The sequence below is a fragment of the Rhizophagus irregularis genome, chromosome 17, assembly GCF_026210795.1.
Source record: "Rhizophagus irregularis chromosome 17, complete sequence".
Lineage (NCBI taxonomy): Eukaryota > Fungi > Glomeromycota > Glomeromycetes > Glomerales > Glomeraceae > Rhizophagus > Rhizophagus irregularis.
Window position 1 is genome coordinate 2,029,667 of NC_089445.1, and position 20,901 is coordinate 2,050,567.

A 20,901-nucleotide genomic window follows, 5' to 3' on the forward strand; every position below is an offset into this window, starting at 1 on the left:
AGCACAATATTTGTTAGATTTTGCAGTAATATTATTAAAAAATTATTTTTTATTAGCATTAAAAAAGTACACGAAATACATGTACTATCATTATAAAGTCAAAAATACACGAAGTATTATCATTTTACCATCTTATAACGATATTAGAAAAATATGGTATAATTTTGGTATATACTCATTATATTAAATGTACAACGTGAAAAAGTTTCATGTCGCACAAAATCTAAAAAATCGATTGTAAAAAAAAAAAATTCGTTATGAGAAGTAGATTTTACTTCGTTAAACGGTAAATAAGGCATTTAATTAATGATATTCGGTATATATTAAATATTAAAATCGGTATTCGGTACCATACTGAAGATCCGCTATATTAAAAATTAAATTCGTTATTAAAGTGAGCTAACTAAATTATCCATATATAGCAATTCATAATTATCTGCTAAACTCAACCAGAATACAATAACAATATAATTCGAGGAAAATACCAGCTATTTATTATTATGTTGACCAATCAAATTTGACTAGTCAGGTTAAACAACCTTAGACCAGTACTCTAGTAGTCCAGGTTAAGGAGACTCATTGTCTACTTCATACTTTAACCAAAAAAGTTATTGACTTCTAATATTACTTATAGAGATAGATCAATTCCTTGATAGATAATAAATTATATATTAACGGGATGGAAATTATGTGATGGATTTGTCGACGAAATTGCATCATTTTCCGAGAATCCCGGTATTATATAAGGATTAAAAAAGATATCTATATACTATACAATTCTCCCTACATAGTATTAGAGTAAAAATAGTACCTGGTTCTTCACTTAGTATCGGCCCCCTAGTACTTTATACGGTAAAGTAATTGAATAATTAATTAAATAAGAAGTTTATACATTGTCAAAAGTAATTTTTAAGACCTCTAAAAATCTACTCGTAGATTGGTTACACCTGAAATCAGCAGAAGATGAAAAAATTGTAATGTAACACAAAACCGGTAAATGAAAAGGAGAAAAGTGATGATATATGATGATGATATATGATGATATACAAGTAGTTGAAAAATGATTACAAAATAAGAAACAGAAGTCCGAGTTCCGACATCACGTGACGGACGGACAACCGGACCGAAGGTTACAAAAAATTCTTTTTAACAAATTTAGTAAATTATAATTTTCGTTTCGGTGTAAATCAAGAAATAAAAAAAAAAGGATCGTTAATAATTCGGGATAATTAACCATATTATATAAAACTACGGGAATTAAAATTATTTCAAATTGTATAATATTTAGTATATTAACGTAGTACAACCATGCGATGATTAGAGCATCGGGAATTTATATTAAAAAAATCTTCTTTTATATTTATAATTTGGAAATTCCTTTAAGAAAGATAATTTAAGAATGAACCCAATTTAGAAAATTTTTACTACATCATCATCATCATAATTTTCAATATTTTGTTCATCCCGATCAACAGGTTAATTTTACACTGCATGTGGTAATCTCTTTAATAATAACAAACATAACTAAAAATTTTTCTGTGAGATGAAACCTTTTTTCTTTCTGTTTCTTTCAATCACATGTAATAATATATGTATATTATTCTTTAAGAAGTTCATTAATATATTATAAGGAATTTAGTTTGGAATGATTTCATTTAAATTTCAATTTATGAAATTCTTTATTTTAATATTTTTTCTTTTTACCTTATTTTTCAACTTTTTTTGAAACTTTTTTAACAAAAAAAAAAAAATAAGCTCTATAGAAATAAATTAATGTTTATCAATGATGCATCTATTAAGAATTCCGCCTGAAATTTTGTGTTAAAAAAAGTTACTGTTATAACAATGTATTTAACTGTATATTGTTGATCTATCGAACGGCACAAAATTTTTATATATAGTATAACATTAAATTTGAATAAATTGTTATTAAAAGTAAAACTATTTACATTGAACTCCTTATTTCTTTTATTTCTTTGTTTTTTTTTTTTTACTCTTAAAATTTTTTTTTTTATTGCTTATATATATACATATATATATATATGTATAAATCTTTTGAGCTGGTCTTAAAAAAAAAAAGATTAAACAAAAAAAAAAAAATCGAAAATTTGTTAATATTTATCGAAAAAAATAATAATTCATCTCAAAACTCCCACGTACAAAAACAACATATCCACATTTTCACATTTTCACATTTTCACATTTTCACACGCCCATTATTTTGTTTCGGGATAAACAAATTAAGAAATCAATAACTATTCAAATAATTCCATCATTTTCAATTATTCCCTTTTTAAAGCCTCAGGGCGTGAAAAAAAATTCCCCCTTATAAAGTTATTTTTTTATCTGTCGGGAAAAAAAAAAATCCAAAAAAAAATATTTTTTTTTAACATATACATTTACATATAACACATATACAGTAACATTTACATATACATATACATACACACAATACATATAACAATACACACATATATATATAGAGTATATATATAAATAATCCTTGTAAATATTTCTCAAAAAAATATACACAAAAAAAAAATGTCATATTCACCACAATTACGTTTAGAAGATTATTCTCAATATGCTGGAGTTGGAACCATTTATCAAAATAACAATGTAGATTTGATAGAAGTGGATTCTATTAATAATAGCATTGGAAATGGGGTTGATAATAATAGTAAATTAAGGTCTCAGATAGAAACCCATGAAAAGGTTCAACTTGTATTTGATGAATCTGATAGTAATGATTCCAATTCAACCAATTCAACAAATTCAACCAATTCATTATCTATAGTATCACAAAATGATGACGTTAATGATTATAAATCACGTATAATGACGACTACAATAGTAACAACTACTGTAACTTCGGTTAATTCTTCTTCTAAAAATTCTGTATCTTCTCATAAATCTGCTCCTTCTTTGAGCAAATTTTTGTCTTTTAATTTAAAAGGAAAATTCAATCGTTCTCGTAGTCCAAAACACGTTCGTATGTTAAGTGAATTAAAAATTCCCGTTCCTGAAAATAATGAAACAATCATATTCATGTCTAAAGTAAAAAAATTAGATTCTCATACTTTTAAAAAATCTTCAAATAATTTTATTATCCTCACAAAAAAATGGCTTTATGGTTTTAAAAATATTGAAAAGGCTTCAAAAATCTTTGTAAATTCTCCTCCTCCTCTGGCACGTGACAACATCGATTATAATTCCATCATCATATCAACAAAAAATTTACCATCAGAAAATATTGTTCTTTCATTATCTACAGTTTATTCTGTACGTGAAGTTTCTTCTCCTGAAAAACATATTAGAATTGATTATATATTGGGTCCTAAAAATCATGATCATATTACAATTCTTTCTCCTGATATTGAATTACATCATCAATGGCTTATAACTTTAAAATCAACTATACGTAATGCTGATTCTGTTGGTCCTTATTTAACTTTAAATCAACGTGAATGGTTCATGAAAAAATTGAAATTATTGGATGATTTGGCTGATGATGATGAAAATAATCTTGTCAGTTTTCGTGTTTTATTAAAATCTTCAATTGAAAATGACATTATTAAGGATACAAATTTTCCGGTAATTTTCATTTTAGGAAAAAATAATGTTTATTTCATTCCATTCGATTTAATTGGTAATGATGATGATAATAATGATAATAATTTTATTAATAATAATAATCATAAGAAACAATCTTCATTTCTTTCAAAAGAAATTGAATTTCATAAATATCAATATCCTTTATTATGTTTAAAAAACATTTTTACTAATAAAGTTATTGATACTTTTCAATTAACATTTAAAAATAGTTTAAATTCTATGAAAAGAAGTTTAGTAATTTCTTCAATCATTGCTGAAACTATTATATTAGAAATTCGTATGGCTATAGATTCTATAACATATTGGTGGCCAAATCCTGGTTATAAATTAAAAACTCCAAAAAATTTACAATCAATGATTTTATCTCCTGAACGTGAAAGTAATAAAACTTCAGAAATTTTAATGGGATTTGATAGAATGATTGAAGCTCAATGTCATGCTAATAAAGTTAATAGATCAAGAATTAATTTTAATGTTGAATATGTACTTGGATCTGAAAGTGTTATGTTAGGATTAGAAGTAAATAATTTACCTTTTAGATTTATCTTACTTCCCCCTAAGGATTCAAAATCTGGTCATAATGATGTTTATTCAAATCAGGAATTAGTAACAATTTTTAATTCTCTTATATATCATCCTCTTTTACATGAAATAATTCTTCGTGATATAAACCTTTTTGAACTTCAAATTCAACCTGGTCCTAAACGTCATAAAGGTAGAAATATGCTTGGTTCTGTATTATATGATATTTTATTATCAAATCCTAGATTAGTAAAATTAGATTTAACATCTTGTGGAATTACTAGTGAAACTGTTTCAATAATTGGTCAAGCTTTTATGTCAGGTCAATCATGTTTGGAATGTTTATTATTAAGTGATAATCCTATTACAAGGGAAGGTGCTCAAGCTTTAGCAAGTGGTTTAACGGGTCATAAATCTGCTATTAAAGAATTGGATATTTCAAATTGTAAATTAACTCATGATTCGATTGAATATATCTTACATGCTTTAGATACAAATGATCCAAGTAAATTGGAAGTTTTAAATTTATCAAATAATATGTGTGATTTAGAATCAAATATTTTGACTGAACTTTTATCAAAAACTATATCACTTAGATCTTTGAATTTACGTAATTGTTCAAAATTTTTCATTCATATGATAACTCCTGTTATATCAATAGAAACTTTAGGTAATACTCAACTTACAACATTAAATTTAGGTGGAGTTTCACTTAATGATCATAATCATATAAATGCTTTATACGCATATATTCAATCACCAGCATTTGCAAAATTAAGATTTTTTAATATAGAAGATTGTAATCTTGGTGGTGAAATGATTGCCATAATATTATCTTATGTTACAACTTCACCAAATAGTAAAAAAATAAGAGTTTGGGCAGGAGGAAATCATATAACTAGAACTTTACAAGGTTTTAAAGAACTTTGTAATGCTATTAATAATAATTGGACTCCAACTTGGCTTTCATTAAGATATACGATGTTTGGTTCAAATCTTGAAATGGTTAATGATTTTTTACAAACTTTTTGTGAAAATTCAGTTATAAAATATTTGGATTTATCTTACCCATATTTTAATGCTCCTATAGCTTCAAGAGTTACAAAGACAGTAAATAAAGCATGTGAAGTTATTGGAAAAGTTTTTAGAGAAAATCAATCAATAAGAGAATTGCATTTAAATGGAGATTCTGAAAGAAGATTTGGTCCTTCTCTTGGTATTAGTTTATCTGGATTGAAAGATAATGATACATTAGAAAAATTATTTATCAAAGGAAATGCAATAGGTGATCGAGGAGCTTTATCATTAAGTGAAGCTTTAAAATCGAATCGTAAATTAAAATCTTTAGATATTGATGAAAATGAGATTGGAATTGATGGATATAGTGCAATTAATTACGTTTTTACATCTGGTTCAAATTTATCAGTAAAACATTTCACGTATCCAATACAAGATTTAGAAACTTATGAAAACAAACGTGATTTATCATTCAATCCTCCTACAATTAAAAGGATGGCATTAGAAAAAGAAAAACGAAAAGCTAATCTCCGTCGAGTTTTAGATGAAATTATGGATTCAATTAAACAATTTAATAATTTTGATTCTACTAATGATGCATTTAACGAGTAAAGTGTCTAATTTATTATATTATTATTATAATTTTTATTAGTATAATTTTATATAGAAATATCGGTTATTTTGTGAATATTTGTGAATATTTGTGAATATTTGGGATTTTTGATATTTGTCACCATTATATGTCGCATATAGCCCGATTGATATCATAGTATCATAGATAAAGGATACCGATTCAATTTACTTTTTTTTTTATATAACTTATATTATTACTTATATTAATTAATTAATTTTGTATATTTAATTACATAAAGTGCATCTTTTTTAAAATTACATTAAAAAAAAAAAATAAAATAAAAATCAGTTGAATTTTTCGTGTTTTCATCAAGTTTAGAACATAAAATCATCAAACCATTTTAATTAACTCCTGCATTTTAAAAATGAAGTTTCAAAAATAAAAAAAATCATATATATAAATTTTTTTTTTTTCGTTGAAAGTCTGAAACACTTACTCTTTTTTTTTTAACTTAAACTTTTTTAAAATTATTAATTTTGAAATAAAATTATGGTTAGTCCCAATTATTATTAAATACCATAAAAAAAAAAAATACTTTTTATTTATTTTTTTGATTTTGTTACACAGTTTTAAAATATCCTTTTTTTTTTAATTCGATTTTTTTTTAAATTCTTATTGGTCTTTTCGGTTTAATGTTTATGGGTATAATTTCAAATATTTTTTTTTTAAAAATTACTAATTTTTATATTTATATTTTTTGATTAATGATTTCAAAAAAAATTCAAAGTGATTCAAAATTATAAATTATAAATTATAAAATATATATAAAAAATTGGTGGCGCACGATAAATATTGTTAATAGAGTTAGTCGTTTCTAAAGATCCTTTCTCTCAAGAAAGAAGATGATACATCGATGATTTTTTTTTTTAAAACAAAAGGTTTCATTTTAATTGATTTTAAAACTCGTTTCAACTTTGTTAAACATTAAAAACATTACATAATTTTTATTAATTATTCAAAATTGATCTTTTTAAAGTAACTTGGCTTCTAACTCATACAATCTCAATCTTTATTGAAGATGTAAAAAATGGGAAATCATTTGATCGATATTTTTGGTTACTTTCTTTATCGAAATATGAAAATTTTTAGCCAATCAAAAGTTCAAATCTAAAGATGGTTAATATGATAATCACGATTGATTGTTTTTTTTTTTTTGGCCAATTGGATTATTCGATAAATCAATGGAAATAAAACTACTATACAAAAGTATTTATGTAGATGCATGTAAATGCATGTAAATGAGATGGTTTTTTTTTAAAGTTTCAAACTTACTGACCTTGATTACACAGTAAAGTAATAAAAAGTAAAGATTTATAAAAATGTGATCTAAAAAAAAAACATCATTAAAAATATTATCATTCAACTTTCATAATATAATACATTTTATTTATAAAAAGTACAAGTCAGACCTTTATAATATATTCACCTAATTGGTTCAGTAAAAAACCAATGATTATATAGAGCCGTGACTATATAGGAGTCAATTTATTAATAAAAATAATATGTAGGTTAAGGAGGTGTTCTTATATAGAGGGTGATTATATGAAGGTCTGACTGTATGATTATTTTTAATGTTATTGCATTCTTTGTTATTTAAAGGTTTTGATAGAGTTGTGTAATAAGATATTGTCGCTGAAACGATAAAGTTTTGGAAACTATTTGGATAATCGTTTTTTATAAGACGCATTGATCGCCAACTTTATTTTTATTTCAATCGATATGCATTATCTTGATTATTAACCAATCATATTGACGAGATGCTTGGAAATAATTTTTACATATGAGTAGCATCATTTAATTAAAATTTTAATTCAAATGTTAAATTAACGTACAGTACCAGCTTAAAAGATGTACTCAGTTTTAGGATAGATAGTATCTTAAATCGCCAGTACAGACCAAACTCATACAAGGATATTATGCATCAAATTCGGCGAACTGAACCAATTTCTAACCATCACTAGGCGACAACATATGCAACAAATCTTATTCATTTATATATTTAAAGATTATAGGTTAAATAATTTTTATTATTGACGAATGATACTGTAATTCATAATCGGATCACTATCAATTATATTAATTTCTTTCAATTCATCATCATTTACAAAGTGATAACTAATATTATAATGCAATAAATTCTGATTGTCATCTATTTTTGGATAAAAAAAATTATACGTATAAGAAAGAAAATAAAATACAAAATTTCCTTTGAAATGTTACATGTAAACTACTGTATATTCAACTAACCGTTTAATAGGGCCTGTTTGTAAAAAAAAAGGAGAAAAAAAAATTAGTCCAGTTTCTAAAATTTTGTCTAACTGGTAATGAATAAATATTATCTGATTAAGCTACGAGCAAGTTCTTCAGAAATATATATCTTTTTGGTTCTTAAATATATATATATATTTATGATGAATAAAATAAAAAAAAAAATATATCTTACAGTCCATAGCTATAGTCATGATTCCTCACAATATGATTATTCCGACTTGACCGGTTGTGACTCCACCTCGCTGACCTTCCATTAGTACCATATTGGCTACTCGGATTATATCGTCTTGAATACGGGTTATATGAATCTGCGCGATGAGCGATATTGTTTCGTGCGATAAGCAATTCGTAATTACCATTAAAGTCGAGAGGATAGTCAATAGAATCGTTGGAAGAATTGTTGGAAGAAAAGCAGCAACAACAACATTTGAAAACGAATCTGAGAAATGAAAACGATATCCAGGAAACGATAAAGAAATTTAATAGATTTCTATCGGGAATGAAATCAGGGAGAATATTGGGGAAGAAGTTATCGATTTGAGCGTAAAAAGTTAGAAGGGCGCTTAATAAGAGAGTTAATTTTCCAGAAATGGCAATTAAAATTGTCAGAGAAATCCAAGAAAAGATAAAGAAATTTATTAGAGTTCTATCGGGAAAGTAGTCGGGAAAGACCGGAGGAATTTCAGAAAAGAATTGTTGGCTTCTAGCGTAATATGTTAGAAGGCCGCCTAGTAGACCACTTTGTAAGATAGACTGAAACATTTTTTAGTCACCCGTTAAATTTTTTTTTTTTGGAAATATTTTTTAAGAACAGGAGAGAAAAGGTAAAATGACTTTTTTTTTCTAGATTGAAAACAACTCCTTGTTATACAAATCTGGAAATTGTGAAATTGTTTAAACAATTAAGGATAAAAGGCTTGTTTGCATAATCTAATTAATCTACCTACTTCCTATTGATTATATTGATTATATAGAGATTATCGAGGATTTACTAAGAAAAACCGGTATAGATAATAGATTAATAGATTGTATACTTCATTTTATAAAGTCATTGAAAGTTTTAAGTCAGCTTAAATTATTATAATACCTAGCTAACATTATTCTGATTTTTATTTTATGAGCTGTTATTGTCTATCAATAAAGGAAATATTGCATGTCTTAATATGGGTATAAATAACATGTTGATTATCGATCATTTTAGATTCCAAAATAATCTGATTAAGCAATAAACTGAACAAAATTCAGGGGATAATGAATAATGTTATAATATGAGTATATTCGGCCTTTGATTTGATAGAGGAATAATATTATACTGTATAATCTTATTATATATTCCAAGATATATATTAAATTCTTGATAAACGATATATCGGAGCTGGATCTGGAACGGATTATTATAGTATAATATATTCGATTATACGTAAATTTCAGTAATTATTTTAACGCCACAAATCCACAAATAAAAAAAAAATACCACTCAATCGAATTTCGGATTTTTCTAAAGAAGGAAGAGTCGAGGCTGCCTGTGTATATCACACTAACAAAAAGCTACATGTACTTTTAGATTTTCTTAAGTATACTAAAGAAATAAATGTTACTGGATTATTTGTTTACTTGTGCTAGTTCTTCTATATGAACTTCATAATGCAGAAACAATAAATATTCATAAGGCCATTAAATATACGATGTGTATAATCTGAAATTAATAAAGTATATTAGAATTTTCTTTTAACAAAAAATCTCTAACAGTAAAAGCTTTTTTTATTTTTTTGCACATTTGTAATTTTGTATAAACTATAAAATTATACTAAGGTCCTATATATTCATATATTTATTCGTTCATTCTTTTATACAAACAAAAACCTTCCTTCCAGCCTAATAAATCCAATATCCAGCAGTATTAAACAGAGACAATGTCCTCGTTTAACTTCACTTCGGATGCAGGTTTAATACAAGAAAAATTAATTGGTTTTCACATATAAAAATCAGCCATAACGTTTTCTAATTCGTCAGCGTTTGGTATTCATAGTTTACAAAGTTAATTAATTATTTCACGTCTAAAAAGACTATTTAAATTGTTTTTACTTATATTTAAATTACAACCTCCACAACACAATTTTGAATATCTTATCACCTCCAGTTAAATGTAGCTAGGAAAGAAGGAGTTGATGTGGCTGGTTGTGATTTGATGGCTTGAACAACCTCTTTTAAACCATCGGAGTTATGGTATAACCTCTAATAGATAAGTCTAATTTAACAATAGGGAATATTTATAGCCTCACGAGGGCTGTTCACTTATATTTATGTAATAATTATCTGAGTTAAGGTTTGTGACGCGAAAACTGATTATTTTTCGCGTTTTCGTGTGTATCGAAGACTCGAAGTTATCGAAGTTTAAAGTTTCAAAACTGTGTGGGAAAATCTGATCTTAAGATTTATTAATAGACGTAATAGACGCGCGAAAAGTCGAAAACTAGACGCGAAAATTGATTATTTTTCGCGTTTTCGTGTGCATAAGTCTCATAAGTCTGTGGGAAAATCTGATTTAACTATTTAACTGATTATAATAGACGCGAAAATTGACTATTTTTCGCGTTTTCAAGTTTCAAACCCGTGGGAAAATCTGGTTTGTACAACAAAAATATATATAAAAAGGCCTTATTTCCCCCCTTTCTTTTCTTTCTTTTTTATCCTTCTTACCTTCTTACCATAATATCTTACCAGAATACCTTTCTTATGAGATATACTTGATAATAGGATTAAACGGCGCATCCTTCTTACCGTAATATCCTTCTTATCATAATATCCTTCTTCTTACCATAATATTCTTCTTACTACTTACTCAAGAACATCCATTGATACGCTTTTAATTCACTTTACAAGATTATTTCTATCAACAAGAATATAAAACATGCTAAATATCCTTGGCAAACGATAGATGTCGCCACGTTAATAGTATTTCTTGCGACATATATAATCTTATGTGATCTTATTAGGGTGCCCACACAAACTAATTAATCACGGCATATTAGTAAGGTAAGCACGCTAAGCAGGGTAATTTTAATAAACAAGCTTACAGACAAATAAAAGACCGAAAGGGGAAGAGGTGGAACTGGTTTTCCTGAAGGAGGGTTAGCCTACGCACTCCTACGTTGGTATTACAAAGACCATGACAGTAGGGACTTTTTAGTCCCTTTATTCTTTATTGTGCAAGATCTAAGGCAGGATGGCAGATCTATCGACACTAATAAAGGGCAAAGAATCCTGTCTTCTTGAACACTGAAGTGGCTTTGCTACCTTCACTTTTCTTGGAGGCTTTTTTTTATGTAGTGTGGTCCTCTGGTACCAACCATACTAACGATATTTTTTTTAGTTTTTTAGCATTACCAACTGAAGAGCAAGAATGAACACGAACACGAATAATAGAAAGAGTGAATTAGAAAGTATTTTGTTGTACAGTCATGTGTAAGTTATGGTTTATGTGAAAATTTTATAATTTCTGCATTTTTGCGTGATAAAAAGACCATGACACATTTGTTACATTCGAAATCAATATTTTATCATATTAAAATAAATAGATTTCAATGATATTAGTATGCTATTTCGCCTTTTATTTTAACATTAGATTGTCTCACAGCGATCAATGAAATATTTTTCATATTGTTTAGCAACATATGAAAGTTTTTTGCGGCAACTAACATAATAATTTTGTGTCGTTAATATTTCACGTGTAGAATTGCGCTTATACTGTATGTTACCGATTGATGTGTATCAATAAAAAATAAAAGTTTCAAAAAAAGTTTATGAAAATGGTGTGTGATAAGAATAGATTAGTTTCATCTGATGAGTTACTTATCAAAAAAAAATTCAACCATGTTTAAAATTAAAGCAAAGAGAAAAGAAAGTGAGTTCGTAAAAAGGAAAATTTCATATTAAACGAACCTCTTGTATTGATCAAATTTTCATTTTTTTACGTACATTAAAATACAATAAAAAAATTTTTTTTTATTACCATGGTACTCGTGGTATATTATTTTTGATGCTCCAAATAAAAATACGAAAATAATAAATTTTTTTTTTAATATTTGCGGCCACGATAAGTTCCTATTTGATACGGAACATCCAAATCAACTAAAGAAACAAATTTGCTAAATGCAATCTAATGCATACCTATCGGATATATATTGTTTAATGTAAAAACTTGTCCATTCAAAAGGAAATTGTTATAATATTAAAATTTGAAATGGAATTAAAAACATTTAAATTCATAGTGTTGATATTATTATTAAAAAAACAGGAACAGATTGTTCTATAATAATTAAAAAATTGTCGTATAACGACTGTATTAAAATAAGAACCATTATAAGGTGAAATTTTTTTAAAAATTGGTACATTTTGAAAAAAAAAAAGTATTTTGTGTTATTACAAAGTTACATCTCCTATATGTAAGCAAAATAATTCTTTAATTCATAAAATGCTTCGAATGCCTTTAAATTTCTCTATTCATTTTTACAATTATTTCTGAAATTTATTTTACCATTTTTAATCTTATAAGTTTACCATATCCATTATGGTTCGCGCTTCCATTCATTCTTTGACTGGATTATTAGACGATCCATGTCACGCCATTTCTTATTTAAATTTTAGTCCGATTATAATGTTTTGTGATATCATTCATTTCGATTATCTTTATACTAAATATTCTATTTGTATTAGTGTCTTTAAAGACTACTTATCAAAGAAACAATTAAAATTGGATGAGATAACAAATTATAGAGAAGGCGAACAAAATAATTACTCCGGTATACGTAATATTTATATATATCGTATAACTTAAGTCTTGGAAATGGATTCTGGAACCATTAAATGATTTAAATCGGATGTATGGTAAATTTAAAGAAACATATATTACTAATTAACGCGAGAATCATTATTTTTAATCACAATTTCATTCCTTGGAATTTGATATTGATGTTAGAAAAATATATGATATTTTTAAAATTGATACAGTAGAAGCAATTAATATAAATAGATAAATAACATTAATATACTGCTGTTTTCATAGGAATAGAAAAAAAGTAAGTCCTGTTACTTAATTTATTTATTTTGTAAGCCTTATCGAAATAATTATTATTATTACAAGTCTTTAAGAAGATAATACTTTTACCGATATAACATATAGAAAGATTTATTTTTGTAAACAAATACTATTTATATTAATAAATTTTTTTTTACGCTATCATCATTTTTTTTTAGTAATTCTTACGGGATGGTAATGCATCAAAAAATGATGGAATTATTTTTATTATTATCAGAAATATAAAAAAAGAATTTTGATTTTTAAATATAAATTTAAATTTATTAAATTATGCATCTACAGTTCCGTGATTTTATTATTCAATTTAAAACAATTCCGGCAAATCCAATGGAATATTTATCTGATGATCACATTATTATCAAAGTCAGATGGTTTTGTGCGACGTTGTAAAAAACCTTAGGTATATTTAGTATTTTTCACTTACCAATATCATGATTTCTTGAATTTCAATTATAAATTAGAAGCCAAAAATATATTGTTTATATTATCAAAATTAATTTCCGATGTTTTTATGATCATCTTAAATGACGCGATGGCGCATAAAGTTAAAATTCGCATAATGGGTATCGAACTGAATTAGTGATACAGTCGGGTGGACTTTTCTATAAAAAAGTTAAAAGTTTATTTCATAATCACTGTCGATCTCTGTCTTTCCTTGTGAAATAACATAACATATAAACAAAGAATAAAATAATTGTCTTGATCACATACTGTACGATTCTCTGTTAAAATTTTGTTGATCATTTCCGTTATCAATTGTTTTATGTGTCACAATTACTTGCACAACGTGAATTTCATGCTATATAGGTTTAATCCTAATCACAAATCATTTACATTTTTGTATTTTTGCTGGATTTCTTTTTTTAAAATTTTCACATTCATTTCTTTCGTTACCTAGTTTTATTTTATTACAAAATATTCTTCGTTGTATTATTAGATTTTGGAGATAAATTATAAAATTAATCTATTGATTATACCCTTTAACTAGAAGCTATTTCTTTTTTTTTTTCAGATAAAAAACGCATGATTTTTGATTTTTCGTCGTCGTCGTCTTCTTCCGCCTTGAGTTCTACACCAAAACAAGATTGCAACTTTCTTGTTGCAAGAAAAAGGAATTTATTTTCCTTTTCTTCAGCAGGAAGTAGTAACACTAGTGAGAGCGAGGTGGAATATAACGTTGAGGCTATTGGAGTTGCGAGAACAGAAGCTTATAAATTGTCCAATATTCCTCCGCCTCCTATTCCAACCGCTGCTAGCACATTGGAACGCGTCATCATATCGTTTACAGCATTATGTGCCAGTTTTAAACTGGTCGGATTAATGGCAGCTAATGAGGTTGGACGCACTGAAGGTCTAGGTAGTGAGATTTGATGAATTTTAACATTTAGCATAGAATTGATTGATTTAATTAATAAATTATTATTGTTAAATGTAATAAAATCAATATTATTTTAATAAAAATAAAAAATTTTTCTCTTTTTTTTTTACAAAAAAATGTGAAACCAAAATAATTTAGATTTGATGTTGCTTTCTATGTGGACTTGGTTTATATATTCATTCGGTTTCCCGTTTTCGAATAATAAGGAGAAACTCTTTCATAGATTATGGGGAACTGATGAGAACCTTTATAGGTCTGGTTTAATTATTGTTTTTTTTGTTAAATATATGCATATATATGTTTATTAAAAATAAAAAAAAAAAATACAGAAATGATGTCGATGATGGCGCATTTTATGGTACATTGTTGATTCCAATTGTAGCTGCGGCAAAAATAATAGACACTCAACGTTCATCACAGTCATCATCATCAACTCCTGAATATAATGACTCTTCTATGGGTATGCAAGCTGATTTCTTGAATTTTTAAGGACAGGACAAATGGTGACCACATCAATAATATCATTTTAATTATTTTGTTAATCAAAATAATGTTTTTCTTTCTTTTATTTTACCTTACATAGATGTTGTTCAGGTTAATTTTGAGCTTTGTTTCATTATGGGGTGCGGTCTTATATTTCATATGTTTATGTCCAAGCATATAAAAACCAATTTGGGAACAATTTGGGCTATAACCATAATTACAATATTATCGATAATATTCACCGCTTTTATAGCAGCTATGGGATTCTTACCACTTATTCAAAGTGAGTCATTGTTAGATTTACGAAATTTATTAATGAATTATAATTAATATTTGTGTATAATTTATAATTTATGATTATTTAAGGATTACCTTCGGATTACATTATATTTTCACAACTTTTCTATCAAATTTCATTATATTCAATTGCAAGATTAATGAAAAAGAGTTTTACTTTCGGTGAATTAGCAGTTGTTTCACAAATATTAACGTTAGTTGCTGTTGAAGCTTGGGTAATAACAATTAATAAGGTAATTCAAAAATTAATTAATTTTTCTACCAAAAAAAAAAAGTTTCTAGTAATATCAATGATCTCTGTTTTTTAATTTTTTTCCTTCTTAAACAATGAATGTTGCTAATAATTGAATTGATTGATAGTTTAAGTTGCTTAAGATTACACCTCTAGAAAATCATGTACCGAGTAGTTTAATTACCTTTCAAAATGCTCTTGTACTTGGTATGCTATTGATAGGAATGATTTCATCACCATTTCTCATACATTCGAGATACTTAGCGCAGCAACGGTCTTGGAAAAGTAAACGTGCCCATATTCGTAATAATAATAACGGGAAGAAAAGAATGGCTCTCGTTATTTATCTTATTAGCGTAATTATTGTTGGTTTAGTTGGACTTTGGGTACAAAGTCTTTTAGGCAGAAATCCTTATTTATGGTAAGGGTATATAACTAATTATCGTTTTGATCTATAATTATATTATTATTAAAAAAAAAAAACTTTGATTTTGATCTGAATACTTTAGGATATTTGCATTTGTTATTGAGACAAGAGTACGAATATTTTTGTGTATATTTTGGATAGTTTTAATTGCAATATCCCTTGTTTTATTTAACCAAATGGGGCAAACACGTAAAACTTATTCTTTAAATTCGAAACGAAAATATTTTCATTTCCTAGCATTAGTTATGTTTATACCAGGATATCTTTATGAGGTTAGTCTATTGATAAATTTATTTAAAAAAATAATGTATAGATCATGAGTCTAATATCAATCGACTCTATTTATAGCCAGAATTTATGCATTTAGCATTTAGTGTAGCGTTTGCTGCATTAATTTATTTGGAATATTTGAGATACTTTGCTGTGTATCCTATTGGAAAACAACTCCATATGTTCCTTAGTGAATTTTTAGATTCTCGTGATTCAGGACCTTGTATTTTGAGTCACATATATTTACTTATTGGATGTGCTGGATGTATTTGGTTAGATGGGTAAGTTATAATAAAAATAAGTGATAACAATAATATAATTGATGGGATAGTATTTTAATCAAAAAAATTTTGCTTTAATTAATAAGGTCTTTTATATTAGCAAATCTTTCTGGTATTTTTACTCTAGGTCTTGGCGATTCAATGGTATGAAATAATTTGTATATATCTATATTATTGTTTTGGAAATATTTGAATTGTAATTCTTTTATTATCTAAGGCATCAATAATTGGAAAGCGATATGGAAGAAACAGATGGCCCAAATCTTGTAAAACTATTGAAGGATCTATTGCATTTTTTGTTTTCCTTTTTATTGGGGCTTTTATATTAGTTAACATCTCATCTTCACCTAACATGTGGCCGGGTTCTTCTGCACAAGTAAGAATTACGTTATATATATATATATATTTTTTTTGAAACTAATTATTATTTTATTTAATATAGTGGTTCAAATATGCACTAGCAGTCTTAACAACTGGTAAGTTTACTACTAATAAATATATTTTTCTTATTTTGTAAAATAAAATAATAATTTATTATTTTATTACGTTTTTAACATAGCTCTTTTGGAAGCAGCATCATTTCAAAATGATAATCTTATACTTCCACTATTCATGTGGTCTTTTTTAAATATCCAAATGTGAACTTTTTTTTTTTTGTTAGAAAGATAAATTAAATTTATTAAATTTATAAAGTAACAATTTTTTTTTTTAGTTAGTACATTATGATAAAGGTGCGTTTTTTTTTCTACTAAAAAAAAAAAAAATTGGACACATATTGTAAAAAAAATACATAGTATATTATTTAAGTATATGTAGGATTGATTATATAGGTTTTTTTTTTTACTGTAAAAAGTTTTTCAATGGATTTTTACAAATATATAAATAATAATAAACTATCTGGTACATATCCGGTATATCATCGGTAAATCGGCTAATATAAATTTAGAAACTGTGTTCAATTTTTAGGGCGATCATATTAAATAAATATGCAGCATAGATCTCCAAAAAATAGTTAATTCTAAATTTTTTTTTGTAAAAACTATTAACGAAATGAATTTTCTTATAGTCCTTTTAATTTTGATATCATTTATAGCTTTTAAAATTTATCAAAAAACAAGAGTACCCAAGGGACTTAAAAATGTGTCAACATTAAGTTTCTTGGATCTTGCTATTGCAATGCTTGCATCATATGGATTGGATAAACGTTGGGAAGATATGCGTGAAGTTTTAGAGAAAGACGGAATCGGAAAGGTAATATATATTCTTTTACGCGGTTTATTTAAGACAATTACCTAATTGAAACCTTTTTTTATTAAATTAGATTTGGTTCGATGGGGAATGGACTATCGTAGTAACCGATTTAGAATTGGTAAAAGATATAATTACAAAAACAGGTTAGGGTTAGGAATTCCTAAAAATTTTATCGTTTATATGGTTTTTAATAATGTTATATTTTGATGAATTAGATTTATATCCTAAGATTTTGCTCGAAGAATCATTTCCTAGATCTTTAGTGGCTAAATATTATGGTACAAATGTAGCAGTATCCAATGGAGATGTAAGTATATATCGGAATATAGTTAATTTTTTATGAATAAACCTTTAACTCTAAATTATCGATTATAATAGGTTTGGAGACGTCATCGGTATGTGCATCAATAATTTCTGTCCTGTATAGAGTATCAAGTATCGAGTTTTGTATTAAGAAAATGTAGTACACTTAAAGTATAAACTTTTAACCATAAAACGAAAATTCTTTATCGATTGGATTTGTGTCATAGCTACTGTCTCCCTAACGCCAAATAATAGTTAATTTATTCGATGGACTGAAATATAAATTATTAAAGCATTTAATTTTTTCTCGTATTTTTTAGACGTGTTGCAAATCCTGCTTTTCGAAATTTACCCGTACATGTGTTTGTTGAATCTGCTATGAAATTGATGGAAGTCATGGAAAAAGTTGATAATGAACCCATAGAAGCCAAAAGTCTTATGCAAAGGTATGCCATAAAATGGATTTATTATTAAGTTTAAATAACTTAATTTTAATTTATAATAGGTATACTTTAGATGTTCTTGGAAAAGCTGCTTTTGGTTTTGATTTTAATGTAAGATCTAAATTATATATATACATTTTTTTTACTTGTTTTTTAATAGTATTATTATTAAAGTATTATTATTAATTTTATGAAATTATGTTAAGAATCTTGAAGATCCAAACAACGTATATGTTACTACTTTTAATGAATTGATAAAAGATTTGGGAAATCCATTATTTTTTCTTTTGTCATTCCTTAATTATTTCCCACGTACTAAAACACTTAAAAAAATGATAAAGCTTAATAATTTATTTGATGAAATTGTTGAAAAAAAACGTCAATCAGTGAAATCAGGAGAAATGGATAAAAAAATAAATAATGGAACTGCAGACTTGTTAGAATATATGATACAAGCTTCCAGTGACCCAGAAAATCCAACTTTGACAAGCGATGAATTGCGAGTAAGAATAAAATTATTATTTTTATAAAAAGTAAACATATGTAGGAAATTTTTTAATTTCGAAATTATATGAAACAATAGTATAACCTTGCAGTTTTTATGTTTGCTGGTCATGATACTAGTAAGAAGGACTTTAATATATTTACTTACTTATTTATTTATTATGTTTATTAATATTATCTAAATTTAATCTTAATTCCCAATAATGGAATTTAGCTGCAAATGCTTTGACAACCATTTTATATCTATTAGCTACCCACAAGGTATTCAAGAATCTCAAGTTATTATAATAATTTATTACTTTTTATTACTTTATAATTATCTTTATTTATCCGTTTATTTAATAAGGAAGTACAAAAGAAAGTTCGTGATGAAATATTACGTGTTCTTGGCGATGATTTAACACCAAGCATAGAACAACAGAAAGAATTAAAATATATGAACATGGTCATAAATGAGAACTTAAGATTATATCCTCCAGTGTGTATTAGATAATTTTTCTCTTTCTTTTTTTTTTATTTATGGCTTGATCAAATTTAATTTCATTTTTTTTTTCAAAAATATATATTAATATATAATTTAGGCTCCAGAGTTACAAAGAAGATATAACGCACAAGATGTTAAATTTCGCAATCATGTAATTCCAGCTAAAACGGCTATAGTATTATTTACCTATGGAATTCATCATTCATCGAAGAATTGGGAAAATCCTGAAAAATTTGTTCCCGAAAGGTTTGAAAATGAAAAGCATGATCATTATGCTTGGTTGAGCTTTGGTGGTGGTAGCAGATCGTAAGTTAAAATATTTTCATTTTTTTATTTAAACAAACAAAAACAAGTAAATAACTCTTTTTTTTTTTGACAAATAGATGTTTAGGTATTAATTTTTCGCTCTTTGAACAAAGAGTAACATTATGCCTTTTATGTATGTTATTTTTTTTTTATGTTTGAGTTAGTTAATTTATTCTGTATTAGTAAATTATTCTTTAATAATTTTCTTTGTTTTTATATAGTAAGAAAATATGAAATATCTTTGCCAGAAGACAGTATTCATAAAGATAAATTACAACTTGAACCTGATAATACTGGAACTATGGGACCATATCCAATACCTTTAATATTTAAAAGAAATACAGATTAACAGTAAAATGATTTAGTAAACTCGTATTTAAAATGATAAATTATTATTTATTACTTATTCATGAATTATGACAATAAAGTTATATATATAAATTATTCATAAAAAAAAATGGTTAATACAGTACGTTATGTTTTTACCTTTGAATTATAAATCATTCCATACTAAGAAGAAACCGAGGTTCCGGATTTATGACTTTATTCAAAGGTAGTTTTTTTTTTTTAAAAAAAAAAGGGTATTTTTATATTCAAACCATAAAAGGAAAGCTCTGATTTCTATATTCAGCAATTAAAGGAAGGGGATAATCCAACATTCTGTAAAGCGAATCCCGGATCAAGCTCTTTTATTTTAAATTTAACTAATAACCATATTCGTATCATTATTCGGTGTGTTGAACATACTTTGTGGTTTCTCGTTTCTAAATCAGATGAAACAATTTTCGTTAAAATCATACTAACTTTATACTATGATGTTTTCCAAATGTTCTTTTAATTCTTTAATACAAATTCAATTTTTCGGTTCACGTCACCCGGCATAAATGTAATAAGAACTCTTTTGTTATTGTTATGTCGTGATGCAATACTACACTAGAGCTAGATAAGTATTGCACGTTAATAACAATGTATTTAATAAAATAGTTAATAAAGAACGGCACGATTGTTATGAGAACAATCAGGGAGAATCAGTAATAAGTGCACTAACACTAAATGACAAAAAAATCATCATATATGCATGAAAA

At 26.1% G+C, this 20,901-nt stretch overlaps 3 protein-coding genes across 3 annotated transcripts; all 3 read left to right on the plus strand.

Annotated features, from left to right (window-relative positions):
* The first annotated feature begins 2,512 nt into the window (after positions 1 to 2,512).
* On the plus strand, positions 2,513 to 5,887 carry OCT59_009171 (uncharacterized protein). The gene has a single exon (XM_066133365.1). It carries the CDS (start codon positions 2,542 to 2,544, stop codon positions 5,764 to 5,766), a length of 3,225 nt encoding a protein of 1,074 aa, XP_065999812.1. The 5' UTR covers positions 2,513 to 2,541; the 3' UTR covers positions 5,767 to 5,887.
* An 8,293-nt stretch (positions 5,888 to 14,180) lies between these two features.
* OCT59_009172 (uncharacterized protein) lies at positions 14,181 to 17,167 on the plus strand (the record flags this gene model as incomplete). Its single annotated transcript, XM_025315240.2, has 12 exons — positions 14,181 to 14,514; positions 14,674 to 14,788; positions 14,865 to 14,995; positions 15,119 to 15,301; positions 15,385 to 15,548; positions 15,676 to 15,968; positions 16,057 to 16,246; positions 16,323 to 16,525; positions 16,612 to 16,669; positions 16,743 to 16,901; positions 16,968 to 17,001; positions 17,085 to 17,167. 12 exons carry the CDS (start codon positions 14,181 to 14,183, stop codon positions 17,165 to 17,167), a joined length of 1,947 nt encoding a protein of 648 aa, XP_025183295.1.
* Positions 17,168 to 17,575: 408 nt separating this feature from the next.
* Positions 17,576 to 20,263, plus strand: OCT59_009173 (uncharacterized protein; the record flags this gene model as incomplete). The annotated part of the gene is made up of 13 exons (XM_025315239.2): positions 17,576 to 17,776; positions 17,847 to 17,919; positions 17,992 to 18,083; positions 18,155 to 18,171; positions 18,400 to 18,525; positions 18,585 to 18,633; positions 18,729 to 19,025; positions 19,106 to 19,145; positions 19,241 to 19,287; positions 19,373 to 19,504; positions 19,608 to 19,816; positions 19,894 to 19,949; positions 20,038 to 20,263. The coding sequence occupies 13 exons, from the start codon at positions 17,576 to 17,578 to the stop codon at positions 20,163 to 20,165; spliced, it is 1,467 nt and encodes a 488-aa protein (XP_025183294.1). The 3' UTR covers positions 20,166 to 20,263.
* Between the last annotated feature and the right edge of the window lie 638 nt (positions 20,264 to 20,901).